The sequence below is a fragment of the Symsagittifera roscoffensis genome, chromosome 2 (assembly GCF_963678635.1).
Source record: "Symsagittifera roscoffensis chromosome 2, txSymRosc1.1, whole genome shotgun sequence".
Lineage (NCBI taxonomy): Eukaryota > Metazoa > Xenacoelomorpha > Acoela > Convolutidae > Symsagittifera > Symsagittifera roscoffensis.
Window position 1 is genome coordinate 59,724,096 of NC_087063.1, and position 19,900 is coordinate 59,743,995.

Consider the following 19,900-nt stretch of genomic DNA (forward strand, 5'->3'; position numbering starts at 1 on the left):
TTTCAGAAAGCTGTACTTACATCTTTTGAAAATGAGTTCATTCATCGTGTGACAATTGGAGCGTTTCGTAAATTTGGTCATTCATAATTTTTTTTTGAATTTGATTATTTCTAGCTGCGAAATTTTTTGAGGCATAGCTCTAACCTGTTACATTGAATAATCCCACAGACTTGTAGACCCTCGGAGCTGCCCTCTGTAGACTAAGACTCCACATGACTCTACTTCTCACCTGTGCTCCAATCCTCCGGCCGACGTAATCTAGAAACTTGGCTGGTTTGGGCTCATCTAACGCACCAAGTATTGTGTCTGCACAGCGACAACCAGGCGAATTTCAATCAAAATCAAACAGTAGCAAAATCATATTGCCCCCAACCCTCAAAATTTTGAGTCCTTCAAAAATATACTACCCCCAACCCTCAGATTTTTGAGTACTTCAAAAATATACTCCCCTCAACCCTCAGAATTTTGAGTACTTCGCTGCTTCCCTTTCAAAGGGTCCCCTTTTGGTAATAATCAATGAAATCTCGATACGAGTGTTTTATCTAAGCGTTTTGGGCGATAAGCTATATATTTCAGTTTGAAGGACTAGCGGAAAAAATTCAAAGTTTGCGTGCCAGCCAATATATTTGGAAACTTGCTAGCAGCGCTAAATTCTTTAACAGATAGAAATTTTCATCGTGTTGGTAGAGTTCGGAGAACCAATTTGGTCAACCAGAAACAATTGGCATTTTATGATAGTCAGCCTCTAAATCGGGAAAATTTTAAATCAGCTTAGATCAAAATGGTTATGATAGATCAATAATGTTACAATAGTTACTAACGATATTTGATTTTTATGATGATCGAAATTTACTTTTTTTTTGGATTTATCAATTGTAGTTTTTCTTGGGTTCCGGGTTAGTTATTTACTTAATTGCTTAGTCAGATTGTACGTTTTCTAACATATCTGAAGAACAAGGAATTCAGTGATCAATAGAATGTTACGCCCAGACCAAAAAAGTTTAACGTTAGGCTTCATTCGATAAAACCCTAGATTCGCCCCTTGTAATATAATTGATTCAAGTTCGCCCTATTGGTATTCTGATCGCTGGCACTTTCTCCAGTATTGACCCTAACAGACGTTCGTCTGCCCTTTGAATTGCAATCCGGGTCAACTTTTGCACAAAATTGATCATATTCCTGCTCCACTTTACCGTTCTTAGAAAAGTGATATCCACCGGAAGTTGATTCGCTGCGTCCATCAGAAGCCGATCTAGCCGCGATGGTCTCCTGATGAACTTTTCCACCCTTTTCTTAAATATATCTCTCACAATTATCATGACCTCGTATTGGGCTCTGGTTATGGCAAGGTTCAGAATTATAAACATTTTGTTGTCATGTTTTGCTTCTAACATGTCGTCAACGATAACTATAACAGAAAAGGCTTCACATCCTGTGAAAGGTGCTTCGTAGAAATCTATGATAGGAGGTACCACTAACACGTTTGAAACATCCTTTCGTTCGTTAGAAAACTTTTCGGTCCAAAAGGTTTTATCAACACTGAATATTATTGCCCGACGGTCAGATTCGAAACATGGGTTCATAAGTGTTGAGTTTGAGAAAATTGGATCATCGCGCTTGGAGAAGTAGTGAGCTATTATTTCGGTTTGGGGCGAGGTAAAGCACCCGGAAACTCTTGCACTGGTTCTTGTTACCGGTTTAGTTGTATGAATAAATCCGGTCGAAAACGCACTTATATGATGGGAGCTCCGAAAAAGGATGTTCAAAGGTTCAAATATACAGCCGTGGGGTAGTACAAACTGAGTTAGGCCTCGGCGCTTTTCCATCTGTCCCGCAACGACGTTGGTGCTAAATAACTGTTGGACGTGAGGCAAAACTAGCAGGTAAGCTTGCAACATGAGGTTTTGATCCAACTTTGAAAAGGAACTCACAGATGTCATGTATATCTCGTCCATCAGTAAAATGGAACGATGAAGTTGTTTCAATGAAGGCCTTAAACATCATCCCAGACACGTAATTGGTAGGACCATTTGAAAAATGGGGAGGAGCTTTGTATTCGGGTGTGTTTTAGTTTTTTCTTTTGTTTCTTTTCTACGCAAAATCAGCTGCCACAATTAATCATCAGAAGGGGTCGAATGAAGAACCTTTTAGTCGTGATTCGAACAACTTTAAGAAAACTTGAAAAAATTTCTCAGTGTCGAGAAAAACCAGCTTGAAATTTTTGATTTTTGGTTTAATTTGAGGCATACAAGGTGCCCACACAGACAAGATTGAGTTTGAAATTGATTTAAATCGATTTTATACATAAAGTATGCTGTGAAGAGATCGATGTACGATAGCCCCTTTAGATACGTAAATCGATTTCGAATGGATTAAATGGATTTTTACGATAGGAAAAAAATCGATTTTAGTGCATAAAAATTGAAAAATAAATGGATTTTCGCAAGGTAGTGAAAATCATCAAGTCTCAACAAAACTGTTTCTACAACAAAAATTTAGCTTAACTATTCTTTATGTTGCAAAACTTAGCAACTTTGTGCGCTAAAAAAATCTCAATCAGAGCTAAAGAAAGCAAGAGTCACTCGAGGACAGTTTTTTTAAACTATTGCGTTTAAAGTTTTCCTTTTCAAATTGTGCTAAAAAAAGGGTTCCCGCGGTAATGAAAACTAAGACTAGCAAAGATTTTTCGAAACTTCATTTTCATTATCGACTTTCTAGGATCATTTTTGTTAGGCAGATAACATATGATTAAAAAAACTTCATTTTGGTGCATTTAAATTAGATGTTAGTTTTCCTCATAATTTAATTTCAGGCCAAACATCAAAACGAAAAATGAAATGGAAAACATAAGTTAAAATTTTGTTTCCTCTATTTCTCTATTGTTTGATAGTCTAGAAAACCTGAATATCATCTGTATATAATTGGTACTAACTGAGTATGAAAAAAAAGGAGTTAAACATCGATTTAAACCAATTTTAACTGATTTGGTTGGTACAAAAATTTGTAAGAAAATGAAAGCAAAAAGATGATAAAAACTATTTGAGTCGATTTAAAATCCATGGAAATTGATTTTCAATCTACATTTTTGAATCAACATATCGATATTAAATCGCTGGAACCCATTTTCTGTTAGCATGGGTGAGGCTAAGCCGACTTACAAAATATTATTTATGCTTAATTTAAGCCGTGAGTGTTTAGTAATAATTGATTGAAGTTAGTTTTCCGAAATTTATACCGCCAATTTTCAAATCAAAAATTTCAAACTGCAAAAAACTTCTGCAAAAAAAGTTTTCGAAATTTTTTCGAATTTTTTAGCATTTTTTTTCCGTTTTCCTAATAACTTTTGTTTAAAAATTGCTTTCCAATAGGCCAATTTAACTATAAATGTCGAATATGCCTAACGTGTTATTTTTCCGTTCAGATCTTTTTATCACACGACTGGTCGGAAAATTCTGTGCTTCTTGCACAGTAACCGGCTTTACTTGTTTTTTTTTACTATTTCATAATTACTACAAAAAGTATAAAATAAACGCACAAAACAAACGCACAAAACGCACAAATTAACATCACAAAATTTTTGGGCATTTTTCAGGAAATGTGTAATCTTTTTTCCTCCCGGAACAAATTATTCAATGTTTTTTTTTAACCAAAAACAACAAGGTTAAACTCCAATAAAGCTTCAAACTAAACTCAGGGAATTGAAAACATGTCAATCAGGCTCTCAAAATGCAAATTCAAAAGTATCACATCAACAACCTTGCTGTAAAAGACAAAAAAAATGTTTATACTGGAATATATTTATAAATACGCAGTATAAAGATAACCTCATTGTCTAAAAATACTTTCATTTGAACAAGACTGCTCGCATCAAAGTAAAATCGACTGATTTTTAACGACAAGAATTGTTTTTGAAGACATCACATGGCACAATAGAAATGGGCAATTTTTTCAAAAAAAAATTTGTATTTTTCCCCTTTTTCTTTTTATTTCCAGCACATACTGCAAAATACCAAGAGGGCATCGATATGGGTAACGCGATGGTATTTAATTTTTTATTTACGACCATTCTCGAAGATTGGAAAGCAGATATGGCGTAGGGTCCATCTTAAAACATTTTCCAGCCACTTTTGAGTTTCTTAGGAGTAAAATGTATGAATATTTTTGAAAACCTGCTGACCGTGCTTTGAATTATTAAAAATTTTCAAAAAAGTCTATTTGTCGAAGTTTGAAGATTTTCAGTTTGAATTAGACTAAAACTGTTTAAGAATTGATCTCCTCAGTTTGATTCTGCCATAATTTGATCAGTGTTTAAGACATTGCTGTTTCCCATTATAGTAGTTTCTCCTTCAATTGTTTTTTTTTCTGAAAAATCAAATCAATTTTGAGAAAGTTTTTCAAATTATTTTTTGCAAATTTTTTTGAAATTCGTTTAGTTTATTTGTTTTGATTGGAAAGTTCTGTTCTACTCGCGCAGCAACTTACTTTTGTTATTCAGTGCTGATTTGAACTATCCGGCAAAACGGAAAGACATAAAAATTAAAGAGCTCTTTTCTATAACTGGATCGACTTTTGGTGAGAAACGATGATAACAAAACTTGCTGAAAAGTTTTGCAAAAAACGAATCACTTTTGACATTTTTGATCAATCAAAAATTACGCCAAATGTATTGATTCAAATATGGCAAAAGTATATCACAGTGAGCCGCTCATTCATTACAAAATAGTTTAAGAATAGTATAATCTCCAAAAAAAGTGTTTAACTTAATTTATTTTTTTCTACTCATAGGGTGAGAGAACGTTTTCAACGTTTAGCGCAATAATTTGGAGATTATAAAATTCTTATTTTTTTTGCTGGGTAAAAGGCTCACTTTGATATAGTATGGTCAGCTTTTGACTCAAAAGTTTTGCGTAAATTTTGACTGACTAAAAAAAGAAGTTTGATCCGTTTCGGGATAAAACCTCAGGTCCGAACCTCGCAAAACTTCATCCTTTTAACCTTAAATCAACCCAACTTGAGAGAACCGAATTTTCAATTTCAAGTTTTATGTGTTTTGTTCTGATAATTGAAATCAGTCCTAGACTGTTACTGGTTGTTCGGTAATATTCAACCAGTTAATAACCAGAAGCCAAACTACTTAGACTAGAAGCTAAAACAAAGCCACAACGCTCACTCCCAATCAACTAAAAATTTGGCCACAAAGTAATGAATAGTTGTATCACATTAGATTTAGATGATAGTACTTCCAAAGTCAATGTTGTTCGCAAAAAAAATTTTAACGGCCGTCGAGGCAAAGGTTTTTGCACATGATGTGTATTGGTTTTGTCTCCAATTTTTCTTCAAACCCAACAAGACCGGCAAAGAAGCGGCTTTGAAATTTTACTGGTTTTCAAATTGGAAAACTCCAAAGGGCTATAATTCTTTTTGATAAAACTGTTGTGTAAATTTGCGCTGGCTTCTGGAAGAAAATTATGCCAAATCATAGTGATGTCAATTTTTGAGGGAGCTTGCCGCTCTTTTACTGCCCCTTGTCTGTCATTTGAACCAATTGGAGCCTAGGTTAACCTTGTTTCATACATGGCAGGCGTGGTATTTACGCCACTCCAAATATATGTGGTCTTCATCTACAATCGTTTTAAATTATTCGTTAACGCAAAAAATCTATATATGTTGGTGGTGGGTGAGGAGAACGGTAAAAAAAAAGTCGAGCCTGGAAAATCTGAATTGAAAATGGTAGTAGACGGATGCAGACTCACCAGTTTGGACGTCGCAGACTCGGGTTAGACATTTCTTCAAAGGTGGCCAAAATGAACTTCGATTTCAGTCTCTCGTTACCCCGTTTGTTCACGAAGTCTAAAAGGAAATCCTTAAACTGGGTTTTCTCTTCTGGAATTGCAAATAATATGTGTTCTATCTTGCTGTCGTAAGCTGCTATTTGAGCCTTGGCTAACAATAGAGAAGTTTTGCCGGAACCCGGCTCACCCGCAATCAGCACTCGGCGTTTGTTCTCGGATAAGATCCGATGTTGCTGGGGGCTCAAAACCACATCCAGAAACTCGTTGAAAACTAAATTTTTTTGTTTCAAAAACACTTTCTGGTCCTGCAAATTTTTTTGATCACGTGGAGTGTTAGTTTTGTCGGCACTTGACGGAAAAATCTCCTTCTTTATCAAAGTACTCAGAGCAAAAATACCCGAAACAAATTCCAATAATTTATATTTGGGTTTTGGGTTTCTATAATTCACTTTCGCTTGGAAAACTTCCGTAACTTGTATTCGGCTTTCTGAAATATTGAGATCCTTGTCAACATAAAATGTTTTTGGCTTTGCTGTTGAGTGTAGATCTTCGTGCATTAGAAAGAGAATGCTGGAAAGTCGGTATTGCTTAGCAGTCGAAATAAGGCTAAATATTTTCCGATATCCTATCGTTTTTTGTCTTGCTTTTTTGTCCAAGGGCTCCCTTGATGCTTGGATAACTTCTTTAAAACTTTTAGCGGACAAATTTGGGAAAAAAATGACAAACCGAAAAGATCTTCTTACAAAAAGCCAAAATGTTTTGCTGTATTCCTCGTTTTCTTTCTTTCTTATGTTTTTGGGAAAGCTTCGAAAAATCGCATGGAGGGCTAAAAAGGTCGAGGGTAAAATCTTGCCCAAAACTTGTTCAAGTTTATTGCAAATTGAGTAAATTGGGCTTTCGGGCAAGTTTGTGCGTCCGATTTCAATTGCCAATATCATCTTATGCCCACAATAAATCCAGTCAATATCCAGTTGATTACTAAACACTGGTCGATGAAGAATTGCATTCACATGAGCATTAGAATAAGACTTGATTAGTAGGCCTACAGGATTCGATAATTTGGTTACGTAGTTCTCCCAAAAATCTTTCATCTCGCCAAAATATCCCTCGCTACTTTCTAGCAACTCTCCTCGGTGACCTGTTTTGTATAGCAAACTATCTGTTTCCCACATCTTGCTGGGTAAAGTTTCTAAGCTATGGTCTTTGGCTGGGAAATATAACTTATACAAGTAAACAACTTCGTCAAAATCGGCAAGTGTAATTTCAGCGCTTCCAATTTTTTTGAACTTTTTTGTACTTATTTGAAGGTTAACTTCGCTGTCGTGCACTTGCAAGAATTCAAAAATTGACTTCTTTATCTCCAAATTTTCTTTCTGAACAGAAATTAAATTTTTCAATTTTTGTCTTTCCTTTTTCGAGTCCAAGCCCGGGTGGGAGCTCTTATTTTTGAAAAGAAATCTAAACAAAATGTCCAGTTTCTCGAATTCCTGAATGCTGACGAATTTTGTAATTTGATCAAGTATGGCGTTGCAGTTTTCCAATTCCTTGTTAGGGTGCTGAACTATAAAAATAAAGAGTATAACTATTGGTATTTTATCTACTTTTTCGTTTTTGAACGTTAGATTAAGTTGACTGAGTTGTGATGAAATATGACTTCCGATTACCGCTTCAAGAGATTCTCCGAAACGATGAATTCGTTTAATCAGCACTATTTGGCTGAAATGAGGAGCAGGAATGAACCAAGAGGATTGACGGCTAATGCTGTTTTCAGAAGTTGCGTTGGGTTGATCTGATTGACAGATTACAAAACCCGAACAGTTCTCGTGATGTAGAAAGTCGATTGAAAACTTATTAAACAAGTTGCTCACAATTTCGGGCTCGTCTGAAAATGAGCAAGGCGCTCGTGGAAATATTGTCAAAATGTTTGTATGCTTCTCTAAATAAGTCTCCATTTTCAGGCTGTTTGTATTTTCATTGACCACAGCTTCCTCCATCTGAAACAAAACTATTTTTGAAAAATTCGTTTACTGTATACTTATTCTTGAAGAATTAGACTAACCGCTTATCTAGTTTACGCTTAGTTTCATAATTTTTTTACCAGCAAATCTACTTCCGTAGTCCATCAAGATTCTTTGAAAGAAGATCCAGAAAGCCATTTTGTTGTCAAAATCAGAAACATTTGAGTTTTTTTGTTGCAAATAGCAGGTTTTGTCGCGCGACAAAAAGTAGTTATCCGCGTAAAATTTTAAGCTTGCGTTATCAGCGGCAAGTTAACGAGTAACAATCAATTAATATATAAGCACAAATACTTGTATCGCGACAAGGATCTAAATATTGCCGCTGCCCCTTAAGATCTCAGAAATAAGTCATGCTTTTGAGAAATTCAAAAAATGATAAAAGTTCAAAAAAAAGTTGAGAAAAAGTTTTCAATTTTAAAGGCTATGTAAATTACAAAATGAGTTGTGGCTTACTAGTTGGTTGCATTATGTCTTGTGAGTCAAATTTTCACACTTGGTCTCTGATTTTGTTCAAAGTCTGCAGTTTTTTATTATTTACTTTTCCCAAAACTTATTCGATACGGCTCAAGTTTCAGTTTAGTTAGCAGCAAGCCATCTGAAATTATGTAAATCGCTTCTAGCAAAACATATTGATAAAATCAGATAGCTGGCTGCTAAGCAAATTGAAGCAAGTTTTGAGCCGTATCGATTCAGTTTTGGGAAATGAAAATATTGAAAAACTATAAAATTTGGACAAATTCAAAAACTAAATGTGATAATTTGAGTCACGAGAAATTAAAACAACCAACTAGCTAGCCGCAACCCAGTTTGGAACGAGTTTGTTCTGCGGGATAGTTCACCACTCAGAATCAACTTGCGTTACGATTTCAGCATTATGAATAAAATCTTGAATTAGTCCACAGCTTAGCCAAGTAGGCAATTCTTAAACTCCCACAATTTTGCAAAAAACATCGGATGTAAAGTTTCGTTTTACATTCGATTTTAGGAAGTCGATATCTTCAATGGGGTATTTTACTATTTTTACTATTATGATTTCGATCGCCAAAAATTGTCTGGATAAAAAAACACACCAAGCATAAATAATCCATTTTCTTCGGAAGTCGGAAAAAAAACTATCACTCGTGAATGGTCCCAATTAAACAACTTGCAATTTTCAAACCGCCATATATTTATAGAATAAAATATAGCGGTTAAATTTGAGCTCAAGATATTGATGCAAGTCAGCAGATGGTATACAAAACTAGTTCAAAAAAGGCTAGTTAAAATGTCGAAACTTTTTGGTAGAAACAAAACTACATCGAGCACAAATTTTACACGCACTCTTCAAAAGTTGGCATAATGTAGACAAAACAATTTCTATAAGGGCAAAGCCCTTCAATGCCTAGGAAACTTTTTGTGAAAACATCAATTAGCAAAAAAATTTAAAATTTTCAAGACAAAAAAAAGACTTTTTCTAAATACTTCTTCCCTATGCCAAGTACAAAGTGATCTTCCTTCTTAGCGTTTATTATCGTTGTTCTTACATCAAAAGTTTTGCCTCAATCAGTTTTTATCAATTTATGAGGATTAAATATCTGCTTACGAGTTAAAAGCACCAAACAGCTTGCGCAAAAATGTTCCACATTAGACAAATTGACCATTTTCGAATCTTCATTTTCAAATTGACCATTTTCATCTTTAATTTATTTTTGAGCTTGAGCTCACAATTTCAATACTTTTCAATTGGTTTTAAGATTGATTTGCTGAAAAAAAATCTGCCCGAGCATAATTATTTCGCCTCTTTCTTGGAAAGTCGGAACTGAAACACCTAAGCAACTAATGAAATTTTGTCATTTCTATCAAATTGTGCCAAAATTTTTTTTAGAATCATACTTAATATTTTAGAATGGTACTTCTGCATGATCTAAATTTGATGATCTAAAATTAATATAAACATTTTTTTTCTAAACTTCAGTTTTTTTCTTATAATCTTGTTTATTATAAAAACCATGAAGGAGCCTGGCAACTTTTTATCACATAGAGTCAAACTTGATGTACTTGTTATAACAGCCAAGCTATGGTGCCTGAATGCAGCATTTTCTAATGACTGGGCACCACATCAATAGATGGCTATATTTTTCGAAGCCGAGACAATGAGCCAGTGTCGAATTGGAGTGAGGGCCGGGAAAATAGGAGGTAGGTGTTATGAGGAAAATAAAGCAGTAAGGGCATATGTCTTGGTTAGCAGTATCGAGTTGGTTGAAAGTTCAAGAGGGGTTGTAGCGTGAGCAAAATTGGACTAAATTGCAGATGAAGACAACGGGGGTGGTGTTTTGCTTAGAATTTAATTGTTTGGGACTTGTTCTATGTAATGCGACATCCATCGATGTGTAGTTCTTTGTGGATCGTTGTTTTTGTCCATTTGTCTATGTTTTCGTTTGGAGCAATCATATTTGACACTAGGGGTGCGCTGAACCGTTTGAAGAAGGGTTTAAATCGTATTCGAGGGTTCTTGCAAGCAATGCTTTTATAACCGGATGGCTACTCGTGGGGCATCTTGAAAAGCATTGCAAGGAGAGCAGACTTATGTGGTGGGCTTTGGTAAGTAGTTGACACTTGGTTTGTTATTGGTCTTTTTGTACTTTTTCAATGGTATCTAATTGCAGTAAGTAGTGCTGTAATTTGCACTAATTTTTGTTTTCGTGAGGCAATTGATCTTGCTCTGGGCGCAGTCTGGTGCGGCGTATTCGAAGACCCTTTTTTTCATCGCCATCGTCGGGGGGGGGGGGGGGTGTGTCCAGCAGAGTTTCCTCACTTTGGCACCAGTTAGATCCTGCAACAACCTTCAGCGAGAGCTTCTTTTTCTCCGTAGTGGTTTGAGTTGTGCAATGAGTGGAAAACTTGAAATATGGGACTGAGTTGGATTTGAGGTTTTTCAGCTTGTGGTTGAGTAGCAAAAGTGTTTCAATTTATACAAAATTTGAACATTGTGGGGTTAAGTACTGATCCTTCCTGGACTCTGTAGGTTAATCTTGCTTAAGTGAGGTGATCTTTTAGTTATGTTTCTGTCTGTCTTAGCTCAGGTATTCGCTTACCCGGGGGTGGATTGAACTCGGAAGAGTTGAATTGTTAATTTAGTCTATCAGGCTGCAATGATCAACAACGTCAAAGATATTTGAAAGGTGCAGGGCTGCTAGGATTATTTTATTTGGGGGTAGTTTTTGGTTGAAGCCCTGGGAGTTGAGTACCCGGGTTGACCAAAAATGCTTATCATACAACTCTCAAAAATGGGACATTTCTTTTCATACAACTCCATACGTACAGAAAATTGTATGAAAACTCTATGATAAGCATTTTCCCATAAATGGAAATTGTATGACAGGTATTTTCGCCATAAACCAAAAAGTTGTTTTTTGTTCGTAAATTTATTTTCTGACAATTTGCGGTTGTGTATGCAACCGAACACAAGTGACACAGACCTTGGTTACTCAAACCACCAAAGGTTGAAAGGTCTGGCAATTTCAAAGCATTGAAGACGACCTCAACTGTCTTCCACAAATCATATAAAAAAGTAACAAACTTTTAATTTTTGACAAAATTCTTCTTTCAATGATTATTTTTTAAATTTGTCAATTTTTAAATTATCAGACATTGATCAAGGCATACATAAACACGCCATACAAAAGAAATATGATTTTTGAGCGTTTTTGAAAAAAAAAAGTTAGATGAAAAGAAAAAAAGCCAATATTATCGTATCCAGGACTACGTTATGCACACAAAAAATTAAATTTTGCATGTAAAAAAAATTCTTTCAGAAAATGTTTATTTGCGTACAAAATTCGACTTGCGCTGGAAAAAAAATTGTTTTGGTGCAAATTTTCAAAATTACTTGAAAAAATTTTTGTGTCGTTTATGGAAATTGTATGGTAAGGATTTTTTTTTTTCAAAAAAAGTTTTCAATCAGTTTTTCTTGTCACCCGTCTGTTCAACTGTTCTCAAAAAGCCGCAGAAACGGTTTAATTTTGTTTCTATTGTTTTTCGATAATGTATGAAAATTGTATGACAAGCATTTTCTCCATACACTTGATGTATGGATTTGTATGATAATGATTTTTATTTGTATGATAAGCATTGTATGGTAAGTATGGAAATGTATGATAAGCATTTTCGGTGTATGGAGGTCAACCCGGGTAATCTGGGGTATTCAGTATACCCCTAGTTGATCAAGGGAGGTTATCTTGCAAGATCTTGCAAGATTCTTGCAAAAGAGGGTTATCTTGCAAGATCTTGCAAGATGGAGGTTATCTTGCAAGATCTTGCAAAATGGAGGTTATCTTGCAAGAATCTTGGAAGAGGGAGGCTATCTTGCAAGAATCTTGCAAAAATCTTGCAAGATAACTATCCCAAAATTTCTGTCGAAAAACACAAAAAAATAACACAAAATTTATGTTCTCAATTGATGTACATTGTGTTTTTCCTATTTTGAAAGATTAATCAGCTCATCTGCTCATTTTGAAAGATTAATCAGTTTTTCCTATTTTGAGAGTCCATCAGCTCATCTCGATTAACGTGATTGTGTGAAAAAACTGAATTAGAAAAAACCTAATTTTCATCTTGTGCTTAATCTTTGCTTGTATTTAGTTCGTTAAATTTATGTTCTCAATTGATGTACATTGTGTTTTTCCTATTTTGAAAGATTAAGGTATAAGTAGTCGATCAAAACTTGAAAACGCCTATTACAAAAAAAAAGTTTTTAAAAAAGAAGCTTTCTGGGGGCAACCGCCTAGCGGGCTGTGTGTATGTATGCGTAGCTAAGACTGCCTCCTTCTTCCACGAACGCTACTTGGTTGTCTTCGCGTGTAAAGCTGTGATTGCCCAAAAAAACTATATCTTTAAAGATCTTGCAAAAAAAAGGTTATCTTTAAAGGAGGTTATCTTGCAAGATCTTGCAAGAATCTTGCAAGATCTTTTAAAGAGATGCATCCTCTGTAAAAGGATCTTGCAAGATTCTTGCAAGATCTTGCAAATTAAGATCCCTTGATCGACTAGGGACGTAATTTCTCATGACTTGAGTTTTGTTTTTGTTTGCTCATTATCTGATTTTTTTTGTAAATTCTTCAATTTCAATTGGTAAATTTTCTTAGAAAAAAAAGTTCTGTAAATATTCTTCAAACTTTTGAATAAAACTGAATGCCAGAGTGATTGAAATCTCCCATAATTCTCTTTTAATAGAACCGCTCTTTTGGTTGCTTTTTTTCTCAAATTCTGAGACCAAGATTTACGATAACAATGTGTACCAAGATATACGCATTGTGTTAATAACCTCGCTGGCACATTATATTCAGTTTTTAAACGTTTGCAACTGCTTTGCAGAGTGTTAGACCTCCCGGACCGAAGTTTGCGATTTAAGCTTCGGCCGAATTGATCAAAAGTTGAGATGTCGTCATTTCGACCGTTCGAACCAGTCTCGATATATTTGGACCGTATCGACCGTGTAGTTATTTGTGTTTCGACTATGCTCTCTCTTCCGAGGGAAAAACTTACACTGTGTTGAACAGAGGAAGAACGTTTGGAATGAGTCCGACAGGGGAGGTTTGTTCGACCGACCGCTTTTGTTTCAAACTATTGTGAATTATTTGCAGACTATCGCCACCAATTTTCACACTATCACAACTGTTTCATTGATATATAAAAAAAGACACAAATGGCTGCCTTAATTTTTGTAATATTCAAAGATCTGTTTTGATTTTTCCGCTCAACGCATGATTTTTTTTACCCCATTGTTTGCAATATTACCAAAAATGCTGATAACATTTTTTGCTAACATTGCTAACAGTGGGCTAAATTAAATTTTGCGATGAGCGGAAAAATCTAAGCAGATCTTTCAATAAAAAAATAGGATTGCCATTTTGTCGAGTAAAATGCTGACTTCATGACCTTTTGGCTCTTTTGCTATGAAAAACATTAGGAGCTTGCTATGAAAAACATTAGGAGCTAGTTTTACGCAAATGTATTTTTTCTAATTTCTTACCTTTCTCGGATGTAATGTTTTGCTTTCTCTAAACTAATGCTGATAATGGTTTAGTGAAGCCAAATTGCACGAAGCTTCTCGATATGTGTGAATTAAAAACCAAACAATGAAAGTATACAATGAGTTGACAATTAAAAATGGTTTTGACGGTTTTAAACATATATGTAAAAGGACAAGAAAAATTGCATGCAAAAGTTAATATATAAGTCATGAGCAGACCAAATAAACTTTTAATGTTGCCAAGCTCCGTTTTGGTTTGTACTTCTGCTTTCTGTTTTGGATTCTGTTGCAATTTCTAATTAACTACAGCTTTCGAATCGATTTTATAAAAAACAGATGTTTTGGTAACACATCGATTCATGTTCGTTAAAATATTACTGATTCCAAGTCCGGTCAATTACCTGTAAAATGGTATGCAACAGAGCCGTTGTGTTTTTTTTGGAATATTTTGATTTTAAAAAAACGGTACTTGTTTTGGCCCCTTTATACTTGTATACGTTGCCGCCAAAAGCGCCAGTAGAAATTTGAAGGTGAAACAGTTGGGTCAAATCACTGACAAAGGGAAGTGTCTTTTGGAACCTCTAGCGGCAAAGTGTACTAAATTTTAGGGGGTGCGCGTCAAAACAAAAACCATTTTCTTAATAAAACATTCCGATAAAAAATTAAACGACATTTTTGCCTACCATTTTGCTAACAAAGAATTAAAACGGACGTGGAATAAGTAATACTTTTACGGATAAAAAAATGGATGTTTTACCACAATATCCATTACGAGGCCAAACTGTGCATTATATGCATTGTTAGCGGATTCCGCAACAGGCTCAAATCAGATTTGTCGCGGAATCCACAACATTGCGACTTTTCTTTGATCTTCTTTGCTGTTTTGGATTCCACAAACAAATACCTAAAACACTGTACCGTTCAAAATTGCTCCAAAAAGGCGAATTTGCGGAAACGTAACCGTATTTGCGGAATCCAGAACAGTTTGCGGAATCCACGCACAAATAACAAGAGATGTGTATAAATGAATAGAGCTGGTGCGGAATCCGCAAACTGTAAATGGAATCCGCAAAAGGTTAGTAGAATCCGCAAACTGTAAGTGGAATCCGCAATTTGGTTTGTGTGTATAGTAGCTTTTAAAACTATATCTTTTAATTACTATGTTAATCAGCTACCAGTTGGAATGCCAAATGTTTGATCTCAATTCCGGTCAAACACCCAACTTTGATCTCGAAACCTGTCGAACATATCCAACTTCGATCTCAATTCTGACAAACATACGCAACATCGTTCTCATCTCAATTCCTGTCAAACATACCCAGCTTCAATCTCACATCCTACAAAATTTAACTTCGATCTCAATTCCTGTAAACTTGTTCATCAGTTCATTTCGAGCTATTCAATTAAAACAAAAGTTTTAATTTAGCGATTTTGAAATATTTTCAAAATGCGACAACAGAACCTAGTTAAATAAAGCAACATTTTCAGGACTATATATTCGTGTTTTTGAACTTAAAAATAAATTCTGCTGTAATTCAAGTTTTTTTAATTTTTATCTGAAACTTATTTACTCAAATTAATTAAATAGATTATTCACTCCCTGTGAACAAATTGAATTGAATTCACGCTCTCAAAGACTGAATCTCGAATACAAAAGCCAAAATACCGAATCTCAATTACTGAATCCCACATAGTGGCCTAATTTGGCAATTTGTCAGCCCAATAATGAAATAACCCAATTATCGAATTAGCCCAATGAAATTATTTGGTGTTGTGTTTCCAAAACTATGATACCAAAACCTGCTTGCAAATATTAAAGTGTGACATCATCCATCAATTTAGTTGACCGATGTTTTGAGATTTGTACGTGGATTCCGCTGACAATGGTTAATCCCTTGCTTCTAAATTCCGCCAGTGCATATGCAAGTTCATTAAAAAAAGCAAATTTCTGAATTCCTTCACAGTTTGCGGATCCCGCTTACAAATTGTGCGGATTCCACTTACATTTGCGGTTTCCACTTACTTTTTGCGGAATCCACTTACAGTTGCGGAATCCAGAACAACTAGTTATATTTGCTTGTTGCGGAATCCGCAACAAATTAGATGTGCCGACAAAACTTACGTTACAAGTATTTGTACGCGGAATCCATGTAAATCTTGTAGGTGGAATCCGCTTACATTTTGGAACTTACTTATATACTTGTCTTTTGAATCCAGGAACATATGACACAAAAGTTTGCGCTTATCCAGTGCACAGTTTGGCCTCGTAATGTCTAATTTGTTTATAAAATTGAGCCGTCCCGGGTTGACCACCACACTTAAAAAATGTTTATCATACTTTTCCATTAAAAAACGCTTACCATACAACTCCATGCATGGGTTTTATGGAAAAATGCTTATCACAGCATTTACATTTACGAACGAAAATTGTATGATAAGCAACTTTTTTCGTTAAATTTTTTTTTTCAGGAAAACTTTTTAAAAAGAATTTTTTGGTAAGTATAAAATAGCTTGATTCGTTTTAGGATTAAGTTAGATCAAAATGGCCCATTTTTCATTTTTTTGACAAAAATTGATTATCATACAATTTCCATTCTATGAAATATTGTTTGTTTTTCAAAAAAGCATTGACGCAAGTTCAAGTAAGCCGAAATTGGTTTTTTAATAATGGAAATCACTTTGATCATCGAATTTAATGACTATTTTCTTTTGGACGAAAGATGATTATCATACAATTTTCCTTCTATGAGAATTGCATAACTATCATTTTTTGATTTTTTGAAAGAAAAAAATGTGATAATAACGATTCCAAGAATTGTAAATCGTAAGTAGGTAAATCAACGCTTCAATGTTGAACTTGATGTAAATTATTTGCGGTGACTCGTCTGTTTTAAAAAAACTCCTTCGGACATAATCAAAAATTCAAAAAAACACTGTTTCAAAAAATAAACAACATTTACACATTCTTAGTTTGTTTTTAGATGACGAATGGCTTCTTAAAAACTTTGGAATAGCGTCTTCAATTTCTTGTCAGTAATTTTATTTAATTTAATTAGTATGAGGCAACCCTTCCCCTGGTGTTGTTTCCCACTAAGAGTAAACCGTCTGCTGTCTCCAATTTGAGGAGAGAACTTTACAGGAAACACAGTAACAGAGTTTCAAACCTCTCAAATTTTCTGTAGTTTTTATCTTCTGTTGAGAGACTGGCACGTTGGGCTGGGCTAAGATTTAGTTTTTACCTCATTTTTTTCTATGATCAATCAGAACTAAGTTTTATGCAAAATTCATCCTTAAAAAGTTTTTATCATACCATTCCATTGAATGGCAAAAATCATTATGGTAAAATTCCATTGAATGGAAAAAAAAAGCATATCATACAGTTCCATTATATGGAAAAAAAAAGCTTATCATGTGATTTTCTTACAATTTTTCTCTATGGAATTGTATGGAATCGCATGATAAGTTTTTTTCCCCATAGTATGTTATTGCATGATAAGCATTTTTTGTCAACCCGGGGTATTAAAACTTTTGCAGCTAAACACGATGCAAAAAAAATCCCACCAGTAGTTACTCAAATTGAAAAAATAAGTTTAAACTTAACAATTTCTTTGTGTAGAATTGGTTATATTAAGTCATTTTTGGCAAACAGGAAACGGCAAAGTAACGAGAAGACGGAAGTGGTCGTTAGCGCACTAGAGTGTCAGGAAAGACTTGGGACGACTTCTAGGAATAACCCAAAGAAATTCCGGAGTGCCCTCTCAATAGAACAAACTTGCTCTGAGTCGACTAATGCAACACAGCCGCAAGTGTTTTAAACCAACAAAAGAAGAAGAACCGACTTTGCCGTTACAATGTATCCGTGATTCGTAAAGATAAACGCTGCAGCACAGCATAAAAGGTTGTTTGCGTTCCCGGAGGAATCGTTTAGAAGAAGGATGATCAATTTGGCCCCTCTCAAATTAGGAATGTTTGCAGAAGAGTAGACAAACCTGAACTTCAACACATTTGTCGTACGGGTAAAATCAAGCCTCCTAACGGAGGAAATCATGATGTACCTTATGTCAGAAAAACATCCATTCCGTTAGTTTACTGACTAGAGACCATCTAGCTCCCTTTGGATGGGAGTCTGTGATATTAATCCACAAAAGATATAAATTCAAAGCAGTGGGTGACCTTTTAATGCCCAGTCTGCCAGCGAATGATAATGAACAGACACAGCAAGATCCTCGGGATCAAAACCAACAGGAAGTAGAGGAAAAAACGACGTCGGAGAAGAATAACACCAAGACAACTGGGAGCCGATTGACCAGGATCCAAATGGTAACAAAGATAGCCGGTTGCTGTGCAAGTAGCACAGAAGGTTCCGAGCTAGATTTTTTTATTTAGTTCGATTTAATGACTACTTTTTTGGACGAAAGATGATTATCATACAATTTCCTTTCTATGAGAATTGCATAACTATCATTTTTTGATTTTTTGAAAGAAAAAAAATGTGATAATAACGATTCCAAGAATTCTAAATCGTAAATAGGTAAATCAACGCTTCAATGTTGAACTTGATGTAAATTATTTGCGGTGACTCGTCTGTTTTAAATAAATTCCTTCGGACATAATCAAAAATTCAAAAAAACACTGTTTCAAAAAAGTAAACAACATTTACACATTCTTAGTTTGTTTTTAGATGACGAATGGCTTCTTAAAAACTTTGGAATAGCGTCTTCAATTTCTTGTCAGTAATTTTATTTAATTTAATTAGTATGAGGCAACCCTTCCCCTGGTGTTGTTTCCCACTAAGAGTAAACCGTCTGCTGTCTCCAATTTGAGGAGAGAACTTTACAGGAAACACAGTAACAGAGTTTCAAACCTCTCAAATTTTCTGTAGTTTTTATCTTCTGTTGAGAGACTGGCACGTTGGGCTGGGCTAAGATTTAGTTTTTACCTCATTTTTTTCTATGATCAATCAGAACTAAGTTTTATGCAAAATTCATCCTTAAAAAGTTTTTATCATACCATTCCATTGAATGGCAAAAATCATTATGGTAAAATTCCATTGAATGGAAAAAAAAAGCATATCATACAGTTCCATTATATGGAAAAAAAAAGCTTATCATGTGATTTTCTTACAATTTTTCTCTATGGAATTGTATGGAATCGCATGATAAGTTTTTTTCCCCATAGTATGTTATTGCATGATAAGCATTTTTTGTCAACCCGGGGTATTAAAACTTTTGCAGCTAAACACGATGCAAAAAAAATCCCACCAGTAGTTACTCAAATTGAAAAAATAAGTTTAAACTTAACAATTTCTTTGTGTAGAATTGGTTATATTAAGTCATTTTTGGCAAACAGGAAACGGCAAAGTAACGAGAAGACGGAAGTGGTCGTTAGCGCACTAGAGTGTCAGGAAAGACTTGGGACGACTTCTAGGAATAACCCAAAGAAATTCCGGAGTGCCCTCTCAATAGAACAAACTTGCTCTGAGTCGACTAATGCAACACAGCCGCAAGTGTTTTAAACCAACAAAAGAAGAAGAACCGACTTTGCCGTTACAATGTATCCGTGATTCGTAAAGATAAACGCTGCAGCACAGCATAAAAGGTTGTTTGCGTTCCCGGAGGAATCGTTTAGAAGAAGGATGATCAATTTGGCCCCTCTCAAATTAGGAATGTTTGCAGAAGAGTAGACAAACCTGAACTTCAACACATTTGTCGTACGGGTAAAATCAAGCCTCCTAACGGAGGAAATCATGATGTACCTTATGTCAGAAAAACATCCATTCCGTTAGTTTACTGACTAGAGACCATCTAGCTCCCTTTGGATGGGAGTCTGTGATATTAATCCACAAAAGATATAAATTCAAAGCAGTGGGTGACCTTTTAATGCCCAGTCTGCCAGCGAATGATAATGAACAGACACAGCAAGATCCTCGGGATCAAAACCAACAGGAAGTAGAGGAAAAAACGACGTCGGAGAAGAATAACACCAAGACAACTGGGAGCCGATTGACCAGGATCCAAATGGTAACAAAGATAGCCGGTTGCTGTGCAAGTAGCACAGAAGGTTCCGAGCTAGATTTTTTT

At 35.1% G+C, this 19,900-nt stretch overlaps 1 protein-coding gene across 1 annotated transcript; it reads right to left on the reverse strand.

Moving 5' to 3' along the window:
• Window positions 1-374: 374 nt before the first annotated feature.
• LOC134839514 (uncharacterized) lies at window positions 375-13,938 on the reverse strand. Its single transcript, XM_063855091.1, has 3 exons — window positions 13,821-13,938; window positions 5,754-7,786; window positions 375-1,992 (listed from the first exon to the last, which is right to left on the reverse strand). Exons 2-3 carry the CDS (start codon window positions 7,784-7,786, stop codon window positions 1,059-1,061), a joined length of 2,967 nt encoding a protein of 988 aa, XP_063711161.1. The 5' UTR covers window positions 13,821-13,938; the 3' UTR covers window positions 375-1,058.
• Between the last annotated feature and the right edge of the window lie 5,962 nt (window positions 13,939-19,900).